Raw genomic sequence first — 23,142 nt, forward strand, 5'->3', positions numbered from 1 at the left:
TTTAGTTTTCCTTGAATCACCATCTGATAAATTTTTGTTCTGTTTTCTGTTTTTCTTTTTCCTTACTTCAGCTCTATCACCCATCCATCCATCCAGGCCCACCCCGTGTATGCATTAAGCCCCTCAGGATACCCATTGCTGTTGCTTATCCCCTAGGTAACACTCAAGGACTATTAGGATTGAGATCCTTGCTGTATATTTTACTGTGTGACCTGATAATTTCTCACTTCATGTTAGTTCATAAGCTTTCATTTCTATTTCTTTTTCTCATTCTTTTAAATTAAAATAGTTCTAAAGGCCACTAGTAACAAAATCAAATGATTTCTCTATGTTATCTCTGTCAAGTATGACAAATATGCCCAAAGGGCATGTTAATTGATGTTCAATTGTGAAAACTTACTGAGTGCAATTAAAGGAATGATTCAAAAGCAAAAGGAATTAGTGCTTCTTATAATGTTCCATGGAACACTAATTCCTCAAGATGTTAGGTTACAGGAAGTTGTTGGGTTAAAGGAAGTTATGCAGGTTTCTTTACAGAGGGACTTCTGAGATATTTTAGTATGTTAAAAATGTAACTCTCAGGATAGGAAAATAATGTTTATTTCCCAATTTGATTTAACTGTGGAAATGTTTCTTAAAAGAGACCTTTCCTATGGCTGATGTTTTTTTGGCACTTTTTTTGAAGCTTTTACCCAAACCATTTCTGTTCAATTTTGTGGTGGTTCTTAGCAGTTCACACATTTAAACAAGCTAACGTTCTGCTTTGGCACCAAAGAGAATTTTAAATCACAGAGATTCATCCATGGAGTAGAATATCAGTTTATGTAATAACGCACATTTCTGTGTTTATCACAATATATCTTTTCCATTGTGTCTTCGCACTTATGTTAATCTTAACTTCTAATAGAGTGCGTATAATTTCCTTTCTTTTTTTCATTTTGTATATTCTAATGTAGAAATTTTGTTTGCACTTAGAATTTTTATAAAGTTAATATATTTAGTTTAAGGGTAATAATATCCTTACCAGTGTAATAAAATTTAGTTTTAAAATATCTGCTCATCTTTATAATAGCTCTACTTAAAAGACACTTAATTTTTGGCAAGTTATTTCTTGTGTTAATAAGGGATTTTCTGCAAATTGAAAAAAGTAATTTCTATAGTTATGCCAGTCAATTTATTTTAAAACATAAGCTGTTTTATCTTTTACTAAAAAGAATAAGACCACGTATGACAAAATACATACAATATTTGACATAGGTTACGATAATGAGTTCCTGTTTTTTCCTTGTTCGCAATCTCACACTGATGCTGTTTGTCTTTGTCCCCCATCCCCAAAGCTTTCTCCCCTACGTCTTCCTTAAGTTCAGGGTTAGGCCAGTTAGGTACACTAGGTGGCAGTGTGTCCTACCAAGTGCAGCCAGGACATGCACTCCGCTATTTAAAAGGATATCCCAGAAGAGACCTAATTTCTTTACTTAGTTTAGTTCCCCGGACCGACTCAAAAGAGTAATTATTTTAATGAATTGGTAAGTTGTCAAGTATACTGTATTCTGTAACTAAAACTAAGGAATTTATTAAGGTTAGAAAGAACATCATTGATCATGATATCTTAATTATGTATTTGATGTACAGCAATCCTGTATTTTAAAATTAATCTTCGTATCATTGGTTAACATTTATTTAGTCCTTATTGAGGCCGGGTAAAGCCCTTTACATGTGTTATCCCTATATAAGAACATTATAAATTTTAGTTATTATCTTTTTTTTAAAGATTTTATTTATTTATTTGAGAGGGAGAGAGCACAAGCAGGGGGAGTGGCAGAGGGAGAAGCAGACTCCCCGCTGAGCAGAGAGCCCGATGCAGTTTTCAATCCCAGGACCCTGGGATCATGACCTGAGCCAAAGGCAGACGCTTAACTGACTAAGCCACCCAAGCGCCCCAGTTTTAGTTATTATCTTAATAGATGAAAAAATTGGGGCTGTGAGAGGTTAAATAGTTGGTCCCAGATGGCACAGAAAGTATCAGAGCTAGAATTTTAACCAGGTCTGTGACTCAGGAATAAGTACTGTAATGTCAACACTGATAAAAACTAAGCACTCTTTCTTTCAGGTGCTATATTAGCATTCATGTTGGGATTGTTTCATATGCCCTTGGATGAATGTGAGGAACTTTACCGAAAATTAGGATCTGATGTGTTTTCACAAAATGTCATTGTTGGAACAGTCAAAATGAGTTGGAGCCATGCATTTTATGACAGTCAAACATGGGAAAATATTCTTAAGTAAGTTATTAGTTATTTTTTAAAAAAATGTTTGATTCTATAAATAATATGTGCGTATTATTTGAAAAATGAAAAAAATTAAAAAATATTAAATTATTGATCCCAGTAATCAGAGATAACCACTGTTAGTATTTTGGTGCATAATTCCGTCACTATTTTTTTTTTTTAGTTCATTTGTGAGATTTACATGTAGAAATTACAATTGCCTTTTTTAAAAATTAAGACCAGGTTATAAATAGACACATGTTTTTTACAACCATTTGATATAATTTCATTTTCCTCCTTTAATAAAAGAATAGAATGGGATCCTCACTAATCCCCTGTTTTTTCCCTACAAGTTATGTTTTTTCCCCCCCTACTTTTGCTGTACAACATACCACTCCAGAACTTACTGGTTTAAAACAACCTGATTCTGTGGTGTAGTGTTTCTTCTGTTCTTGTTTAAACTCACACACCACAGCTGAGGTGGCTGGGACACCAGTCTCTCTCTCCACATGGCCACTCTCATTCTGGACTTCCATCTTGTTAGAATGGTCTGAGTTTCCAGAGGGCAAGCCCCATTGCATGAATACTTATTAGGCCTCAGTTTAATGGCATGTTTGCTGAGGTCCCATTGGCTACAACCACTCAAACATAGGGCCTGTAGGAAGGGACTCTTCACAGGGTTATGGATAGCGAGAAGTGTGATTCATTGGAGGGTCATTATTGTTATCCACCACATCTACTCTCTGGCCTTTTTTTTTTTTTTTAAGATTTTATTTATTTATTTGACAGAGAGAGACACAGCGAGAGAGGGAACACAAGCAGGGAGAGTGGGAGAGGGAGAAGCAGGCTTCCCGGAGCAGGAAGCCCGATGCAGGGCTTGATCCCAGGACCCTGGGATCATGACCTGAGCTGAAGGCAGCCACTTAATGACTGAGCCACCCAGGCACCCCTCTCTGGCCTTTTTTTTGTCTTTTTCCCCCCTCTTTTTTATTGAGAGCATATTTCTGCCTTTTTTTTAAAATTTTAACTGTGATAATGATTTTGTGTTATTTTAGGGACACTGTGTTTATCAGTGGAATCTAGCAGTTTTGAGGGCTTTTTTTTTTTTGGTATTTTCAATCTCTCTGAAAGAAGCAATTAATGTTCCTGACTTTCTCTTCAAATTTATATTCATAACATACTACACTAAAGCATTTTACCTCTGTTTATAAAATCCAAGGCTTAAAAAAAATGTGAACTTTGCTTAAAGTGTAAAAGCAACATGCTGCCAGGGTCTCTGTCCCAATTTTACAGCAAGATCTCTGTGAAAAGATAAAGATCCTTAGAAGAAACACAGATCAGGTTGGAAAGACAAAGATCTTGTCCACTTTAGAAAGTATTTTACATTGATATTTATGAAAGATTATAAAGGGTAGATCACCACCTAATTTATACATATTACCTACATGTGAAATTCACTAATACTGTATTTGAGAATCATGAATATTGTTTGAAAAAACGTCATTAGAAACATGTTTTTTTCTTACTGAGGCAAGTTAGCAAAAAACATAGTCTTCATACCCAAAACAGGGGAAAATATATTTTTAAGTCAGGAAAAAATCTGTGAAATAAAACTCCTTTATAAAATGGAATTGTGGAAATTGCTGCCCAAGGAAAAGATCTGTAATGTTGCAGTAATTCAGAGCCCAACTCTGGTGATTTAAAAAGCATTTTGTAGGAGTGACATTGGCTCTGTATTGCTAGAACAAGTTTAAAGTCTAAATGTCCTGATCTGGTTTTTAGATTACTCTGTTATTAGTCTACATACTTCTGCAGTTTTATTTCAACACAGCTCCTTTATCCCTCAGGAGGACCCTGAAAACAGCCGGGTTATTCTGCCTCAGTGCCTTTCTTTACCCCTTAGTCGGGGTTGAATGTGTTCCCTTGTCATTTTTTGGTGTCCTTCTCAACCTCCACCTCAACTGTATATTGTTTTATGTGCATTAATTGTACTATCAGGCACCTGGAAGAGATTTTTATATTTCTTTTATGTCACTCATAGTACTTTGAGCAAAGTCCTGAGCAAACAGTATTAGCATATTTTATGTTCCCTGATGTTAGGAGATACGATCATTTTGATATACTTTAATTTTCCTCCTTTAATAAAGGGATAGAATGGGATCCTCACTAATGATTGAAACAGCAAGAAACCCTACATGTCCTAAGGTAAGTTTGGAGTCTTAAATATAATACCAACTTGGAATTGAAGGTTAGGCGATAACACCTGTTCTAAAGGCTCATTACTAAGAGAAACATTTCTTAGGAACCTCTTAATAGATTATATTGATTCCTTACCTCTTGGGCCATTTTATGAAGATCTAGGTTATGGTCATTAGACCTCTTCCTATATCCAGTAAAAGTGTAACAAAAAGTTTAAGAACATGAAAGACTACGACTGAAAATAAGGAAGAATTATTTTATCATAAGGTTAATCAAATCCAGTGATTTAAGAAAAATTGTAGCATTTCCTCACCCAGACTTTTTAAAAGAAATTTTGTGTGCCTGTAGATATATGTTAGATTAACATACAAATGGAATCCCAATTTAAAAAATTTTAAAGCCACAAGGATATGTCTCATGTGGCCTCTTTTTATTTATTTTGTCTGAAACCTCATAATCTGAGCATTGCTTGAGTTCTGTGTTCTTTAATAATACTTGTTTTTGATTAAGGAATAGCATTTATGGACTTCAGAATCCCTTGTAGCTTGTATTTATTCTTGGATAACAAGCTGTAACTGTGAAAAATCAAATTCAGCTCCCTTTATTTCTCTTTCACTCTTGCTTGTTCAAAAATCATTCATTCTTTAGTTATTAATTCTGAGCCCAATGTGTCAACACTGTGCCTCTGGAGACCTTAGTAAATGCAGACATGGTTTATAGTCCAGTAGGGCAAAGTAGGCATTCATCAGGTAATCACACAAACGAGATGTAGTTTCCCTGAAATAAATGCTGTGGAGTACAAAAACAGACCTCTGAAAGCATATATTTACAGTGACAGGAGGGAAGGCTATTCTGAGGAAAGGACGTTTGAGATCTCAGTGTGCAGGCTGATGAGTAGGAGCAGTGCTGGCAAGGGGAAGGACCTGTGCGGGAGGAGGCATGGAGAGGCACAGGAACTGAGAGCCCCAGGAGACCAGAGCCTGATGATTCAAGGGCGGCATGCAAAACGGGACTGAAGTGGCAGGTGAATCAGACCACAGGGCCTTGGAGGCCATGTTAATGAGATGCATGCAGCTCTTTTAGAGGAGATCCCAGGGTGCACTCTACTCCTCTTGTTTGTTTCCCTGCATCTTCAGAACTGTTTGTTTTTCAGTCATGGGAGTTGCCAACTTTAAATAAAAGACTAGAGTAGGTGTAAGGGAACTTTAGCCACATCAAAAAGTAATTCACTCATGATGAATGGGTTTATCATGTTTCCCACATGATTCTTAATTCAGCCTGTCTCCTGTCCAGTTAATAGAAAGACCCCCTGGATTTTAGTGTATGACCAGCTCTTACCCATGGTGGCCTAGAGACACTGGGATCGCTCACAGGATCTGGGGATATCTCCTTTGGTTTCACAGGATCTGGGGATATCTCCTTTGGTTTATAAAATGGCAAAGCAGACAAGCCCCTGGCAGGGCTTGACACGGAACCCTAATAACTTTGGCCTCCTCCATACCTTTCAGCTTCTTAAGTTTATGTTAGAGGTCATTAACCAGTACAACACATTTTACATTAATTCAACTTACATTGATAAAATCTGAGACCCAAGGTGGTCAGTATTAGTTATTTAATAAAAAATTACCTAGCTACCAGTTATTAACTATGAAAAGAAAGTCTCAAGAGTGTCTATTGTTAGTTTCAGTTACTAAAGTCATAATGCTTTCAAAGAGAACAGAAGCAAAGACTAATTTGTAAATGATACTATGAAAATAGTGTATTACTTCTTCTTTGAGTAGTTTATATTCATTGCTACTACTGCTACGTTGATTATTATATAAAGATTTGCAAATTTATGTCTTCCTAATGTCTTTTTAAATAGCTAATCCAATCATGTAGTCCAATAATATCTTTTATTGTTGTTGTCTTACCATACATTTCTCAAAATTGTCTCAAGTCCTTGTATCTACTGTCCCATAAAGAAATACCTAGTTAGATCTGGTTCCCTTTGTTTAACATCATATTTATGTTACACATTTATCTTGATGGGTAAAGTTGTAGGTGGTTCATTCACACTACTAAATAATATTCAGTTTTCTACAGATCCCAAATACTGCTATTTACAGTGGGTATTGTTCACTTTTTACTTTACTAGGTAGCTGCAGTAAGTACCATAGTAAACAGAGGGATAACACCAAAAGCTTTTGTCTTCAGAAACTATGGTCATTTTCCTGGAATCAACTCGCATTATTTGGGGGGCTGTCAGTATAAAATGTGGCAGGCCATTAGAGCCTCATCTGCTGCTCCCGGCTACTTTGCGGAGTATGCATTGGGAGATGATCTTCACCAGGTAAGTTGACTGTGGCCTACCTTTTAAAAGTTTATGTGATTAAAGAATTAGCACTCATTAAATGTCGCAGAGGGATCAACCATGATTTCTTCTTCATGTTTACATGTGGCAAAATGTTTTTATTTGTTGCTTGTTTTTCTTAAATCAACATTGAGAGCGCGTTTTAGGAAAGATTTTCTTTGTATTTTATATAATGTGATTCATAGCTAATTATGATTTTATTGATGGAAAAATGTGGTATGTAGGATTGGCTTTCGAAATGTAATAAAAATTAAAAATAAAACACGGTCCCTGAAAACACAGAACCCAATCTGTTTGACAGTTGGGGTGACATATTTTGAAGGAGATGATATAATAAAACGATAACTATAAACACTCATTAAGTTAGCTGTGTGCCGGACACTTAATATAGTCCTTTGCATGCATTGTCTCATTTAATCATCACTGCTTATGAGGTGGGTAGAGTTAGTCCCACTTTTACAAATGAGATATTGAAGTCTTGAGAGAGGTTAAGTACCTAGAGTAGGATCACAGCTGTCAAGTGACAGGATTGGGATGCTACCTATAGTTACACTGCTTCTAAGTTTATGGCTAATTGATGTGTAAAGTTGAATATTATTTCTGGCAATTTATTCCTTTTCTGTTAATGGAGACTTATTTATTTATCATAAATGTTTCCTCTGTCAAGTTTTTCCCATTATGAAATGTTAACCCATAACTTAGAGTAAATGATAAAGTCACTAAAGCTTTTGAGCTCCTACTTCCAAGATATGTTTTGTAGATGCTTAGTTTTTGTAATAATATCCCACCTAAAGTCAATCTCATTCAATAGAGCTATTAACCTTAACTATCCTCTCTAGTCAGTGTAAAGTATTTGTGTTCTATTTCTTTGGTATTTAAATATATGTTGAGAAGAAAACTATTTTGACCAGGATTTTCAGATGTCATTCAAAAGCTCATATATAGATCTTCTATATGAACTACATATCAACTATATACTTTTAATTTACATGTGTCAGTATTATAATAACTAAAACACTTTTAATCAGTTTTATTTTCTCCTATATTTTTATTATATGTTAGACATATTTTTAAATATTATGGCCCAGTATCCCATTTTTTTCTGTATTTCTAGAAGTAATGTCATAATCTTTGTAGTTACAAGATTAACCTAGGTTTCCTTTTGTCTTTGGAGTCAGTTCAGACATTTCTTTGTCAAATCAGTCATTGTTGAATTATGTAAGGCACTTCCCCCTCTCACCTTTTTCTTTCTTCCACCTACTCAAGGCAGAAAGTGCTAGCTGTAGAGTTTTTCTGACATTGATTTCAAGACTTACTGGTCAAATTAAAATTTTTATTTTAAAATGTACCCTGCTGTTTTTAACCATTTCTGCTTATTCTTATTCTTACCAGGTTGTAAATGGAGAAATAATTTAGACAGTGTGTTCAAAATAGTAGTTAAGATTCATAACATATTTTAAGGTGGTTGTCATGCTACAAAATTGCAGTTATGCCAAATATTAATGACAGTGTCAAATGATAAGTTACTGCATTTCAGGACCATATGCTCCCAGACTTCAAAAGAAGTTGTCTCATTTGCTCTTTATTCTTTAAGTGAAAATAGTGCTAAAGTTTAATTCAGTACATAATAACAAACCAAAGTAATTCAGTGGTTCTTTTTCCATTTCATTTAGACTAGTGATACTTCTTTTCATGCTTAGCCATTTTTATATTGATGACCATAATCTTTGAGTTTAGGTTTGAGCTACAGAATAAAATAATTAATTATATAAAGTTTATGTAAAGTATATAACCACATGTACAGAGAATATACTTTTATATAAATCACTGACTTGACTCCAGGAGGATTTGTACATCTAATTAGATTTACATGAAATCTGGATTCTAAGCAAACCCTGTTTTTAAGAATATTTTTCTTGAGGCGCCTGGGTGGCTCAGTCGTTAAGCGTCTGCCTTCAGCTCAGGTCATGATCCCAGGGTCCTGGGATCGAGCCCTGCATTGGGCTCCCTGATCAGCAGGAAGCCTGCTTCTCCATCTCCCACTCCCCCTGCTTGTGTTCCCTTTCTCGCTGTCTCTCTGTCAAATAAATAAATAAGATCTTTAAAAAAACAAAAAAGAATATTTGTCTTACTGCATGTTCTCTTCCAAACTTGAGGAAGAAATGGGATATTCTTCTACTCACAAGGCGCCGTGAAAGATTGTTTAGGATATTCTAACATGTGAGTGATCTTGATTGCTTAAACAAAAAAAATTCAAGTGAAGTTCCTTTCCAACCCTTGAGAAATTAAGAAGTTTAAAACTAAAATACAGTACTTACTTATTATAATCCTCTTATCCTAAGCCCTTTGAATAATTATATTGAGTTATTTACAGACTCATTTTTAAAATCTCTTTTAACTGAGATTAGTCTGATACATGTTTTAATGTAAGTTACTTCATATCCTTTTGGAACCATGTAGAGTATAAATTTAGACTAATATTCTGTTAGAGCAGTTATTGAAAGTAGTGCCACAATTAAGAGGTGTGAGTAGGTAGATTTGTAGATTTTATTTGCCTTTGCCTATACAGAGAAGAATATTACTACGGTATTCACCAGGGTTATTACATGTCCTAGAAAATTATAAAGTGAGAAGAATTCTTTTTGAGTAGCTTTCCAAGTATTACTTCTCTCCCCCTGCCCAAGTAGCATCATATTTATCTTGAAATAGAATGTTTTACACAAAATTAACCCTTCTTTCTCTCTCTTTTAAACAGTTTTATTGACATATAATTGATATACAAAAAAACTGGGCATATTTGATGTATACAGTTTGATGAGTTTGGACATATGCATATCCCTTCTCTCTGATCTTTCTCCATCTCCACCTCCAAAATTAAATTATTCATTTTCTGCCTTTGGAGAAAGAGCCTGGTAAATTAATTTGCAGTAAAGGTCTTGATGACAGATTGCCATGTATTATCTCTCTTAGGCCTTATTTACATTTTGAAAGGTTATGTCCAGAACTCAGAATACATTAACGTAAGAGGAATTATGATATTTCTTATAAATGTTCCAGGTAAATAGTGTTTTCAGCAGAAAGAACCTGCCTAGTACCTGGCAGATGATGCCTTTGCCAGGCCACAACTATTAATTTTCAGTATAACTCGTCAAAAATGTAGTGACTGCTAGCTCAGTGCCAGGCACTGTATTAACCATGAAGAACATAAGGGTTTTAATAAGTGCCAGCTTATTGTTTGTGTTTCCTGGGCCATAGCCTCAAACAGCTCAGACTAGAAGAATATAAGCACAGTTATATAAGAAGATGATAAATTCAATAATATGGAGGCTCCTCAAGAAGTTAAAACTACTCTACAGCTCAGCAATTGTACTACTGGGTATTTATACAAAGGATACAAACACAGTGATTGGGAGCGGCACATGCACCCCAATATTTGTAGCAGCAATGTCCACAATAGCCAAACTATGGCAAGAGCCCAGATGTCCATCGACAGATGAATGGATAAAGAAGATGTGGGCACACATACACAATGGAATATTACTCTGCCATCAGAAAGAATGACATCTTGCCATTTGCAACAATACAGATAGAACTAGAGAGTATTATGCTAAGTGAAATAAGTCAGTCAGAGAAAGACAAATACCATATGATTTCACTCATATGGAATTTAAGAAACAAAACATGAACATAGGGGAAGGGAAGGAAAAATAAGATAAAGGCAGAGAAGGAGGCAAACGATAAGACATTCTTAACTGTAGAGAACAAACAGGGTTGATGAAGGGGAGGTGGGCGGGGAATGGGCTAACTGGGTGGTGGGTATTAAGGAGGGCACTTGTTGTGATGAGCACTGGGGTGTTACATGCAACTGATGAATCACTAAATTGTACTCCTGAAATGAATACTATACTATATGTGAACTAACTTGAATTTAAATAAAGTCTTGAAAAAAATTCAATAATGAAAATATGCGTAGCGTTAAGAAATACAGAAGATGTGGCTTATTCTGTTACAGTTGGCTTTACAAAGACATTTCCACTCCGGTTGAGATCTAAAGAATGAATAGTTGGGTAGGACAGAAATGGGATTGGGAGGGGAAAACGGGGAAGAATTGCTTAATGGTTTTAGAGTTTCTCTTTGGGGTGATGAAAACATTTTGGAAATAGATAGTGGTGATGGTTGTAAAACATTCTGAATGTAATTAATGCCACTGAATTGTAACCTTAAAAATGCTTAAAAGGACCAATTTTATGTTTTGTACATTTTACCATAATAAAAAACAGAATGTTTTTAAAACTCTAAAAAAATAATAACTGAGTGAGATGATTAGGAGAAGTTCCCATTGTGCAATGGTTATTTTCTGGTAGGTACTCTGTATGATTTGAAATGATTAAATGTACATTAAAAGCAATCAAAAGTATCTAAATTTTAGGCTAGTGAGTATATGTATGATGTATTGCTATTAAAACACAATTCTGTGTATACCTCTGAGAGATAAATAGCAAATTTTTCAGTCAGTTCGTTTTTTAAGTCTGTTTTACTGCAGTATCTAGCAGTGGGCCTGGCAAAACCAAGTAACACAATAAATAGATAACTATGAATATGAATACCTAATGTGAAGGAAATACCATGGTCTCACCATTGTCCTGATGACTTCCTGATAGAAGAGGCATGGACAGGAGTGGACTAAGAAGGGAGTTCAAGGGACGGCGTGCCTCTGCATAGACTGGAGTGAGCACCTTAAAAATCTTAACTTCTGCACTTACGTAACGGAAAGCAGTAAAATTTAAGGAACAAGAATTTATTGCCATGGCTATTAAAACCATTGGAAACCTGACAACGTTTTAATTTGGGAGTGATATTACTAGTATCAATTCTTGCTAAACCTCGTTTGCCCCTTATCTTTTCTTCCCTTTTTGTCTCTTCTGATCCTTCTTGGTAGGCTTTTATATAAAATAGTGCAGGTGTGTCCCATCTAAAATACCGAGACGGTTAAAAGTTATGTAGAGTATATCTATAGAATTTAAGGTAAAAGTAGTTTTGGGCCCCTGGCTGGCCCAGTTGGGGGAACATGGGACTCTTGATCTCAAGGTTGTGGGTTCAAGCCCTACATTGGGTGTAGAGATTACTTAAAAGTAAAATCTTAAAATTTTTTTTTAAATTCTTGCTGAATTAGAAATGAAATGTTACCTCTATTATGTGATGGATATTGTTCCAATGTCCTGTTAATTGAAAACAAAAGATAAAGTTGAAAGGACTAAATTAAAATTTAACCCACAAAAAAAATTAAATTAAATTAAATTTAAATTAGAAGCCTTTAGGAAATAATTATTACTACCTACATTTAAGGAATCCTAGTAGGGTTTCACAAAGTTAAACAGTACAAATAGACAGTGTTAAGACTTTAACAGATATATTAAGATAACTAAATTTAAAAATAAAAAATAACTAAAAATAAAAAAACAGTACAAATAGACAATGTAAGACTTTCAACAGATATATAAAGATAACTAAATTTAAAAATAAAAAATAACTAAAAATAAAAAAACCTAAATTTAAAAATAGTTCCTTTCAACTGACACATCCAAGTAACTAAATATTACTCAGCCCTAAAAAGGAATGAATTACTGGGCTGTCCAGTGACATGGATGGATCTCAGAAGCATTATTCTAGGTGAAAGAAACCAAACTCAAAAGACTACATCTATCTTGGTAACAAGAGCTAATGTGTGACCTTGGGGAGCAGATAGAAGAATGGTTTTTGAAGATAAGAGGATTGAGGAACTGAGAGTCTAGGGTGTTCTAAAGATGAAAAGTCACATGGGGTATGATAAAGAATCTCTACCTTTTTCTGCATGGGATAGTAAGGAAGCCTATGGGCCAGGTGCTGAACAGTTTGTTGAATGAGAAGTTGATAGATGACAGCAGTGATGGTAGCATGGGCCAGTAGTTGGGCCTTTAAAGCATATGAGTTTTCTAAGTGGATTGGAACTAGTAATGGTCTAGAAGGAACACTGAAGAACAAATAGGACACCATTCCCTCCTAACCATTAAGGTATATGAGATAGGAAAGAATCAACAGCTACCTGGGCGACAACATTAGGGAAGAGCAACGTCTCTGTTAAAGAGAGCATTCAGAAGAAAGTGACGTTACCTTGGAAGTTGTAGCTGTGGAACAAGATCCATACAGCCCAGTGGAAGGGTTTAAGATGTCAAGGAGGAGTGGACCACTGTGTCAGTGGCAAGGAAGCTCAGAGATTTGAATAGCATTATTGAATGGAACAGAAGCACGGTGGAGTTTAGAATGACATGTGAATTTAACCTCTATTGGTTCTCTGAAGAAAGTGGGCCTAGTACCTCTAAAAACACTAAAAACATCCCACCCTCCATAGTGATCATTTCCAGCAGATGCAGTCTCAGTTCATCTGCTTCAAGCTCAGCACACACAAGGATAGCAGTCCCTAAAGTGTAGTCACTACATGCTCTTTGGCCTGGCATAGAGTAGATGGACATTTAAGTTTTTAATGAATGAACTGAAACTGTCTGCTTGGTGTCAGAGAAGCTTTACTTCTGACAGTGTTAACTTGCACTGTGATGTGTTTTTAGTTTAGGATTCTGACCTTTTGTGTGCATTCTCTGCCATGCTGCTTTTAGTTTAGGAATGATATAATTATATTATGATGGCATTTAGCTGTTTTACTAAGATGTACACTGAAAATTAAGTCTAGTGAACCTGTAATAAAGAGAAGTTTAATGCTAGCACGTGTGCTACTGTGTCGTCATTCTGCTCCTGATACAAGTTTCCCTCTTCCTGAGTCTAGACAAGGGACAGAAGAGAGAAGCTCCACTCTCCTCAGGACACCTACTGCCGGTCAGGTGGCAGATGACATGAAACCAGGGCCCCCCTTTCTTGTATCCCGGGCCTGGGGCCAGTCACAGGCCTGCTGTCTGCAGTCTTCTAGGTCTCAGAGACCATCCCAACTTAAGCTTATCTCAGTCACAAAGGGACTTTAAGAAAAGAGCGAAGGACCTAAAATATAGTGGACCCATGAATAAATGGGCCCCCATTGACAAGAAATGTCTTTTGAAAGAATAAATAGCCTTTTCTCATGACAGTCATAAACGTTGAAACATGAACCACATTCTTTTGAAAAGATGTAGTTAGAGTGATGGAGGTCGTACCTCAGGGAAAGGTAGAGATTAGATTGGAAATGGCAGCAAACAACCTACTGGAAAATGGAGACTAGTGCAAGCAGTGAAAACACATGATGAAACCGTTTCTCTGGGAATCCACATAGCCCTGTGTATCTCTGTTTACCCCAGGGGCATCATAAAGCTACACACTGTGGATGAATGCCCTATGCATATGATAACTGTGGCTTTTGGGCTTTTTAGAAGGAGTAACTTTCTAACACTTGTCGCTTTTCAAAATTGAATGGTTACACTAATAGCAAGTGAAGTTTATCCCAGCAGTGCAAGGCTAGTTACATACTTTTATTCTGCTACAGTTTAACAGTATTCTGTCTGCATGTTTTACCCTCCTTTCCTCCTGAAGTCTTCAAAATAAGTTATTATTTATAATAATAAATGCTAGAAGTACAAAGTTTGCCTACCTCGTTTAGATCATATCTGCATTATAATGAATGTGATACTTCGAAATTGTATGGTTGATAAAGTTTCAGTTAAATTAGTTGAATTAATTTGGTTATATTTGACTTGTGAATGAAGAGCTAGTTTTAATTGTTTGGTAGAACCACAGTTCTGTTAGGTTTTATATCGAATCTCTAGTAACCACTAGCCAAAGATACTAACTCTTAAAAATAACTTTGTTCATTTTAGTAGTTTGAGAAAAATATGCAAAGCAATCAAAGAAAAAGTTAAAATAACTTTCATAATAGGAAAGGGAAGCTTAATGAGGCCAGTGAGCTTTCACATTACCCTTTTCTGAAGCTGTAGTATATAAATAAGTTCACTTTAAAGAAATTTCCTGTCTTCAAGTAATTTGTTGTTCAATTTTTTGTTCAATCCTTTAGCTCTCCTTGTAAGTACATTTCAGCCTGTTTAAAATACAATTTTTGTCTTCATATTGTAAAATAGAATTTCACTTTTAAGAGTTCTGCATTATATTTTGCAGGATGGAGGTTTGCTTCTGAATAACCCTTCGGCGCTAGCAATGCACGAGTGTAAATGTCTTTGGCCCGACGTCCCGTTAGAGTGCATAGTGTCCCTGGGCACTGGGCGTTACGAGAGTGATGTGAGGAACTCTGTGACTTACACGAGCTTGAAGACCAAACTGTCTAATGTTATCAACAGTGCCACAGATACAGAAGGTTAGTCTGTCTGTTTGCCACCTTAGAGTACTTTAACTTCCAGAGTTCAGTGTTTGGTAGCATATGCTGATGCTGCCTATGAAAAAGTATGTTACATCTGTATGGAGGGCTCAGGAAGCAGAGGGGAGCAAATCTTTGTTGTTTTCATTTCTCCCTACTCATTTCTTCTAAGTGACCCTCGAATGGAGACTCTACTTTCTCTGTATGCTAGTACTCTACCGTGCCTATATACAGTTGGAAAAGTATCTACAGCTGGATTAGCACAAAGGTTCAGTTGGAGACTCTTAAAATATACATCATGTCTTTACCCTGCTCAGAGTCCTCTAGGCTTCCCATCATACTTAGAACAAAATCCAAAAGCCTCATTCACTAAAATTGAGCAGGCCCTTTGAACCTAGCCTTTGACTACATCTCCTCCCCCATTCCTCACATGTGTCCCTTCTACGAAGTTGTCCTCAGTCTGGCTCAGAAGTTTCCTGCCTCTGGCCCTCTGCAGTTGCTGCCTTCTCCGTGTGAGGTCTCCTTCCCTCAGATTTACGCTTGCATCGCTCCTGTTTCTTTCAGGTCTCTGCCCAGATGTCACTTCCTCAGAGAGACCATTTCCGGTTCCTTTCTGTCCCCCTCACTACGTCATTCTACCCTCTTACCCTGCTTCTCTCTCTCTCTTTTTTTTTTTTTTTGACTTAGAGCATTTGTCTCATCACATTACATATTTGCTTGTTTTATTGCTTATTATGTCTCTATCCCACAAGAATGTAACGTGAGCAGTTGTCCAGTTGACTGTGTTGACTGTGATGCCCGCACATAGTAGGCAGTCAGTGAGTATTTGTTGAATGTCTAGTTTTGGCCTGGAGGTCTAGATCTCCTTATAATAGTTACTTTATTTTTAAGTCTTTGGTGAAATCTGTTATTCAGTTCTTAAAAAGAATTGTTACCACTTACCTGCCCCTTGCTTCTGAATCTCATTCTTTTCATATCATTGTGTTACTGGCCGAGTCTTTCATCCACATGAGGATCTTAAACTCCCCACTAAGGACTTTTATCTAGTAAATGATAACCCGAAAGAAGCTTATATACTGGATTTTTCACTATCTGAAATTTTGTCAAATCAACAAGATACTCTTTTTTCTCTTTTATTTTCCCATAACATTTTTATTTTATTAGATCACAGCACAAATGCATTTGACTTACACCTAGAATACTAAACTTCTGAATGTCTGCAGTGAAATAAATGCTTATGGCATCATAAAACAATTTTCTTAAAGATGACATGACATTGCTTCATATACATATATTCACATATGTATATGTGAATATATTAACATATACATGTGGCATATTTTTATGTACATGCAAGTGAACAGTTAAAATTGAATAAGGCTTGATGTGTGACTTGAAAATAGTAAAAGAGGAGCGCCTGGGTGGCTCAGTCAGTTAAGCATTCGACTCTTGATTTCAGCTCAGGTCATGATCTCCGTTGCAAGACCGAGCCCTGCATGGGGCTCCGTGCTGAACGTGGAGCCTGCTTAAGATTCTCTCTCCCTCTGCCTCTCCCCCACTCGTGCATGCTCTCTTTCTCTAAAAAAATCATAAAAATAGTAAAAGAAAATTTCTTAATATTTTTCACTAAACTGTGGAATTAACACCATCATTATCAAGAAGCATATTTCTAGGTCTGTACAATATTCTTATTTTAAGCAATCTGCTGAGAAAAAGAAAGCTTTTATCAGCTAGTCTCAAAATACTTGTATGTATATCTGGGTGCACATCATATGATGGAATAATTTGAAATTTTCAAGAAACGAGTAATGGTATTTCCACATACTTACACCCTTGTTAATGACAAACTTGAGTAAAACACATGTAATTGCTGATACTAGATGGTTATTGACCTATGAAAACTGCAGTTTCATTTAGCTCAATCTAATGCATTATCAATTACTAAATAAATGGTGAATAGTTGTAGACGATTAAGACTATGAATTAAGAGGAGGAGTAAGAAAACAAAACTAGATTATTGTAAACAGTTCACAAGAAGCAAATTGGACTAGGGGCCCCTGGGTGGCTCAGTCAGTTAAGCCTCTGCCTTCGGCTTGGGTCATGATCAAGCCCTGCATCGGGCTCCCTGCTCAGTGGGGAGCCTGTTTCTCCCTCTGCCTGCAGCTCCCCCTGCTTGTGCTCTGTCTCTCGCTGTCTGTCATATAAATAAATAAAATCTTCTAAAAAAAAAAAGCAAATTAGACTTGATACAGGTCTTAAAGGATGATAGGGTTTTGAGATTTTTAGAAGAGGGTTAAGAGTGCCACTTCTGGCCATGATAAAATGATAGAGGCCATATATTTCCTCCCACCTTACACCATTAGCAAACTGAACGGAACAGTGGTTTTCAGCCATTAAAGGACAGGTGGCATGGGTTCATGATCCCTGAGAGAAGGAAAATAAATGAAGTAATCCCTGCGATTGCCCAGCTTGCTACCTGAAAAGAGTTTCTAGGTTGTAGCAAAGGACAGGTGAACCCAGATACAGAGTTGGAGTTCATGGAGGCCCAGGAAACTAGAATTTGTGGCAAAATACAATAGAGGAGGCAGCTTTTCAGAGTGCTCCAGAGACATGCAGGGGTGTCCCCCTTGAGTATTGATCTGTGCATGCTTGTGAGGAAGCTACCCAAAGCGGGGCAAAGAACCACAAACAGTTCTTGGAGCTCACATAGGACCCAGAATAGCTCAGATTTTTATCAAGTTGATAAGAAGGACCTTGTAATACACAAGATATGCAGTGGAGTTCTCAGAGGAGTATTGTCTCAATAGTGGCATCAGATTAGTTCTAGACTGAGGGCTGCTGTGGATCTACCCTAACACTGCTTAAAAGCAGCCCTCAAAAAGATCAAATTGAATCCAGTTAACAGCGTTCATTGTTAGAATAAATCAAACAATATTAAAAGGAATACAGCAAATTCCAGCACACAAAAATATAAAAAATCACAATGTTTGGTGTCCAATAAAAAATTACCAGGCATACAAAGAAGCAAGAAAAGACATCCTTCACCAAGAGAAAACCCAATCAGTGGGAATAGACCTAGCTATGAAACAGATGATAGGTAATTAGCAGACAAAGACATTACAGTAACTACTAAAAACATACTTTGCATGTTTACTGGGCTGGAGGAGGACTTTTTTTTAAAGACTTTATTTATTTGACAGAGAGATAGCGAGAGCAGGAACACAAGCTGCTCAGGGGGAGTGGGAGAGGGAGAAGCAGGCTTCCCTGCGGAGCAGGGAGCCCGACGTGAGGCTCGATCCCAGAACCCCGGGATCACGACCCGAGCCGAAGGCAGACACCTAACATCTGGGCCACCCAGGCACCCCTGGAGGAGGACTTGAATATGATGAGAGAAATGGGTGATATAAAAGAGGCCCAAATCAAATTTTCTAGAGGTGAAAGATACACTATGTGAAATGAAAAATACAGCTGATTAATAGCAATTCTACATAAAAACTTGCAGAAACTAGAAGAAGGATAAATACTTCCCAGCTCATTTTATAGGGCCAGCATTATCCTGACACCAAAACCGGGGGGGCGGGGCAGGGATTATAAAATACATAAAAATACCAATTCCCTATTAGTTTTTCCTTGCTGAAATTCTTAAAATATACTAATAAATTGAATTCAGCAATATATAAAAAGAGAATACAGTATAACCAAGTAGGATCATCCCAAGAATACAGAATTGGTTTAACATATTAAAAAAAATCAATGAAATGTTAATTTAAGACTAAAAATTGAAAAATTGAAAATTTTGTGGTGGTTTCAATAGATGCAGAAAAGACATCTGATGGGCACCTGGGTGGCTCAGTTGTTAAGCATCTGCCTTCAGCTCAGGTCATGATCCCAGGGTCCTGGGATCGAGCCCCGCATCGGGCTCCCTGCTCCGCGAGAAGCCTGCCTCTCCCTCTCCCACTCCCCCTGTTTGTGTGCCCTCTCTCGCTGTGTCTCTCTCTGTCAAATAAATAATTAAAAAAAAAAAGACATCTGACAGAATTTGAGATCCATCCATAATAAAAACTCACAGTAAGTTAGGAACAGAAGGGAACTTCCTCAGCCCGACAAAGGGCATCTATTAAAACAAACAAACAAAACCCCCCAGAGCTGGCATTATATTTAATGATGAAAGACTGAATACTTTTATTTTAAGATCAGAAGCAGAGTAAGATGTCTCTCATCACTTCTAGTCAGCATTGTACTGGAGGTCCTTTCCAGTACAGCAAGGCACTAAAAGGAAATAAAAGGCAGATAGATTAGAAATGAAGTAAATATTTATAGATAACACCATTGTCTATGTTGACAATCTTAAGGAAAAAGCTCCTAGAACTAACAAGTGAGTTCAGCAAAGTTGGAGAATACAGGGTCAGTAAAACTCAATTGTATTTCTGCATACTAGCAGTTGGAAATTGAAATTAAATATATACAAGGATAAACATCATTTATAATAGCATGAGAATATTAAACACTGATGGAATTACTTGTTTTAAATTATGTGCAAGACCCGAACTGTAAAAACTACAAAACATTGCTGGACAGAAATTAAAGAAGTTCTGAAAAAGTCTGTAGATACACCATGCTTATGAACTGGAAATCTCAGTGTTGTTTTAGTGACTCACCACAAATTGATCTGTAGACACCATGCAATTGCTGTAAGAATCCAGACAGCCTTTTTCTGGGGTAGAGATTTAACAAGATGACTGTAAAATTTATATGGATATGCAAAGGACGTAGAAGAACCAAAACAATTTTGGAAAAGAACAAAGTTGGAGGACTTACACCTTCTGATCTCAAAACTATAAAACTCCAGTAAAGCAAGGGACTGTGGTATTTGCGTAAAGATAGACATATAGATCAATGATACATTGATCCATATGTGTCAGCTCAAACGATTTTTGACAAGGTAACTCAATGGGGAACGGATAGTCTTTTCAGCCAATAGTACAGGGACAATGAGGTAACTATATTCAAAAAAAGTGAGTCTTGACCCTTCACACCATATGCAAAAACTAATCTGAAATGGAGCATAGACTTAAATAAAAGAGTTAAAACTGTAGAACTTCTAGAAGAATACCCTGGAGAAAATCTTAATGGCTTGGGTTAGGTGAAGATTCTTTAGATAGGACACAAAAAGCCTGAACCAAAAAAGAAAAAAATAGATAAATTAGACTTTACTGAAGTACAGATTTTGCTCTTCAGAAGACACTTAGTAAAATGAAAAGCAGTAGACCTAATAAAATACTAGCAAAGCATGTATCTGGTCCATTATCAGAACCAAATATATAAACAGATCCAAATTATATAGAGAATTCCCACATTATATATATAAAAAGCACATAAACAAATTCACTAAAAAAAATGGGCAAAATATTTGAAGGGACACTTCATTGAAGAAGATGTGCAGATGACTAAAAAGTACATAAAAGACTTCACACCATTAGTCATTAGAGAAATGAAAGGTAAAACCACAAGGTACCACTACACATCCTCTAGAATGGCTAAAATTAAGGCTGACAATACCAAGTTTTGACAAAGATGTGGAACAGTGGGAACTCTGATATATTAATGGTTGGAATGCAAAATGATATGGCCATCTGGAAAATAGTGCTGCAGTTCTTAAAAAGATGAACGTGTAACATTGTAACATTGTCTATCAACTATACATCAGTTAAAAAAAAAAAAGATAAATATGCTTTTGCCATATGACCCAGCAATTTCATCGCAGAGTATTACCTCAAGAGAAATGGAATCATGTATCCACAGAAAGACTTACATGTAAATGTTTACAGCAGGATTATTCCTACTAGCTAAAAACTGAAGAGAACCAGAACTGGAAAGAACAAATTGTGGTCTATCTGTGCAATGGAATTCTACCCACCAATAAAAAGGAAGGAGCAGTTGATACATCCTATGACAGGGATGAATTTCAAAAGCATGTTGCTAGGTAAAAGAAGCTAGACACAGAAGAGCTAGCTATATACTCCTGTTTCTGTTTATATGAAATTCTAGAAAAGGCAAAGAATAAGAAGAGGAGGAACTATAAAAAGACATGAAGGAACTTTCTGGAGTGATAGAAATGTTCTGTCATGACTGGTGTGATTACACAAAGATATTCATTTGTCGAAACTTCTCAAATTATACACTTAAGATTGGTGAATTTTGTATGTAAATTAACCCTCAGTAAAGAAAGACTTTACCAAAAACTATAAAACACAAAAAGGAAAGTTGGGAAGGCATTTCAGCAGTGGCTAACAGTATGACCAAAGAAAATCGAGTACAGGAGCAAGTACTCTAATTAGCAGAATTACATGAATGATCTTGGGAGATGAATTTCATTTTGTAGTTATAGTCATTAGTATGGATTCCTTGGACCGACTGTTAATTGGCTTGAGTGATGAAATAAGGCTTTGTAATTTGCCCTCAAGATAATTTTAAATAAGGATAAAATTAGATCATTGCAGAATAAATCAATTTTCAGAATAAATCAATTTTCTTATCTACCCTGTTCTCTTCTTTATTTGTTTTAACAGAAGTCCATGTAATGCTTGATGGTCTCTTACCTCCTGACACCTATTTTAGATTTAATCCTGTAATGTGTGAAAACATACCTCTGGATGAAAGCCGAAATGAAAAGCTCAATCAGCTGCAGCTGGAAGGGTTGAAGTATATAGAAAGAAATGAAGAAAAAATGAAAAAACTTGCAAAAATATTAACTCAAGAAAAAACAACTCTGCAGAAAATTAATGATTGGATAAAACTAAAAACTGACATGTATGAAGGCCTTCCATTCTTTTCAAAGTTGTGATAAGGGTGTGTGTATATTTTCATAAGTGAGGGCCTGATCAGAAGATCAGTGAGTTTGGTTAGGAGTTGTGGGGTTCAGCATGAGTTTACTTTGAAATACTGGCAAATCCTGGAAAAGTACGTGCTTGGACCAGCTTGCACAGCACAGAGGGTATGCTTGGCTACAGAATTCATGTGGAAATTGGGTTTTTATGATGTGAATACTTAACTGTGCTTTAGGAGTCTTATTATTGTGCTTAGTTGGTTTTAGTAGATATTGCTGTTCCATTGTTTGATATTTGAAAATTTATTAATATATGTGCCAAACAAGAACTATTATCATCCTGTACTTGGTATTTTTGCTTTAGTCACCATAATCATGTTGAATGTATTTGATACTGATTTTCTGTCATGGGGAAAAGCTAATTTCTTCTTAAATTTCCATCACTTATGTTTTCACTAGCTATATCCTAGGATCCAAGTGTTGACTTTTACTGGAATATCATCAAAACAGGTACAGAAAAATAGAATTTTCTCTATCAGAAGACTTTTACATTTTAAATACAAAAGAACCAGATACAGTTCTATTCAAAATGTGTTTATTTCAGTCAGTATCGTTTGGTTCAGAAAGAAAGGTGAAGCTCCAATCAACCACTTTCCCCCCTGAAATTTCAAGATAATGCTAGGTGTTAACTTTTCTAGCTCTAGCTTATCATTCACTGTTATAAAATTATTTGAATTTACTGAGAAGATATCCCTATCATTAACAAAAATAAACTATTGAAATAATGTATTGTTAAAAGGTTAATGTCGTTTTTAAATTTTTTTATTGTTCATATGAAATGTAGCTTCCCATCTCTTGTAAGCATTTGAATATACCTGCCAACAGTGTGCTTAAAAAAATAAGTTTTGTTTTATCTGATTAAACTCCTTTAACCTGCTGGATTTCATGGAGGTTGTGTATATATCAACCCGAATCATTGTTTATGCCAACCCAATTCATCTTGGCTTTGTTATCTGTCTGCCATGTAAATGCTTACATCATGTATAGATTGGTCAAGGAGAATGAAAACAGGTAAATGCCTTTTGCTTTGTACATACCAACTAAAGCTAAACCTCACTGCCTAGATGATTGTGTTGCTTCTTTGTAACCTGAATTCAGAGAGGCAGTGAGG

General features: G+C 36.1%; 1 protein-coding gene across 5 annotated transcripts in view; it reads left to right on the forward strand.

Annotated features, from left to right (window-relative positions):
* The window catches only part of PNPLA8 (patatin like phospholipase domain containing 8), a 41,823-nt gene extending 19,055 nt beyond the window's left edge, over positions 1-22,768 (forward strand). For 4 of the 5 annotated variants that reach the window (XM_027573779.1, XM_027573776.1, XM_027573777.2 and 1 more), the window contains exons 6-10: positions 2,111-2,282; positions 4,415-4,472; positions 6,604-6,798; positions 14,950-15,145; positions 21,715-22,768. In XM_027573779.1, coding sequence (XP_027429580.1) covers positions 2,111-2,282; positions 4,415-4,472; positions 6,604-6,798; positions 14,950-15,145; positions 21,715-21,989 — 896 coding nt within the window. In that variant the 3' untranslated portion in view covers positions 21,990-22,768. The remainder of the gene's footprint in view (positions 1-2,110; positions 2,283-4,414; positions 4,473-6,603; positions 6,799-14,949; positions 15,146-21,714) is intronic. The other variant, XM_027573778.1, reaches the window with a different exon arrangement.
* The last annotated feature ends 374 nt before the right edge of the window (positions 22,769-23,142 follow it).

Source organism: Zalophus californianus, chromosome 12, assembly GCF_009762305.2.
Source record: "Zalophus californianus isolate mZalCal1 chromosome 12, mZalCal1.pri.v2, whole genome shotgun sequence".
Classification (NCBI taxonomy): domain Eukaryota; kingdom Metazoa; phylum Chordata; class Mammalia; order Carnivora; family Otariidae; genus Zalophus; species Zalophus californianus.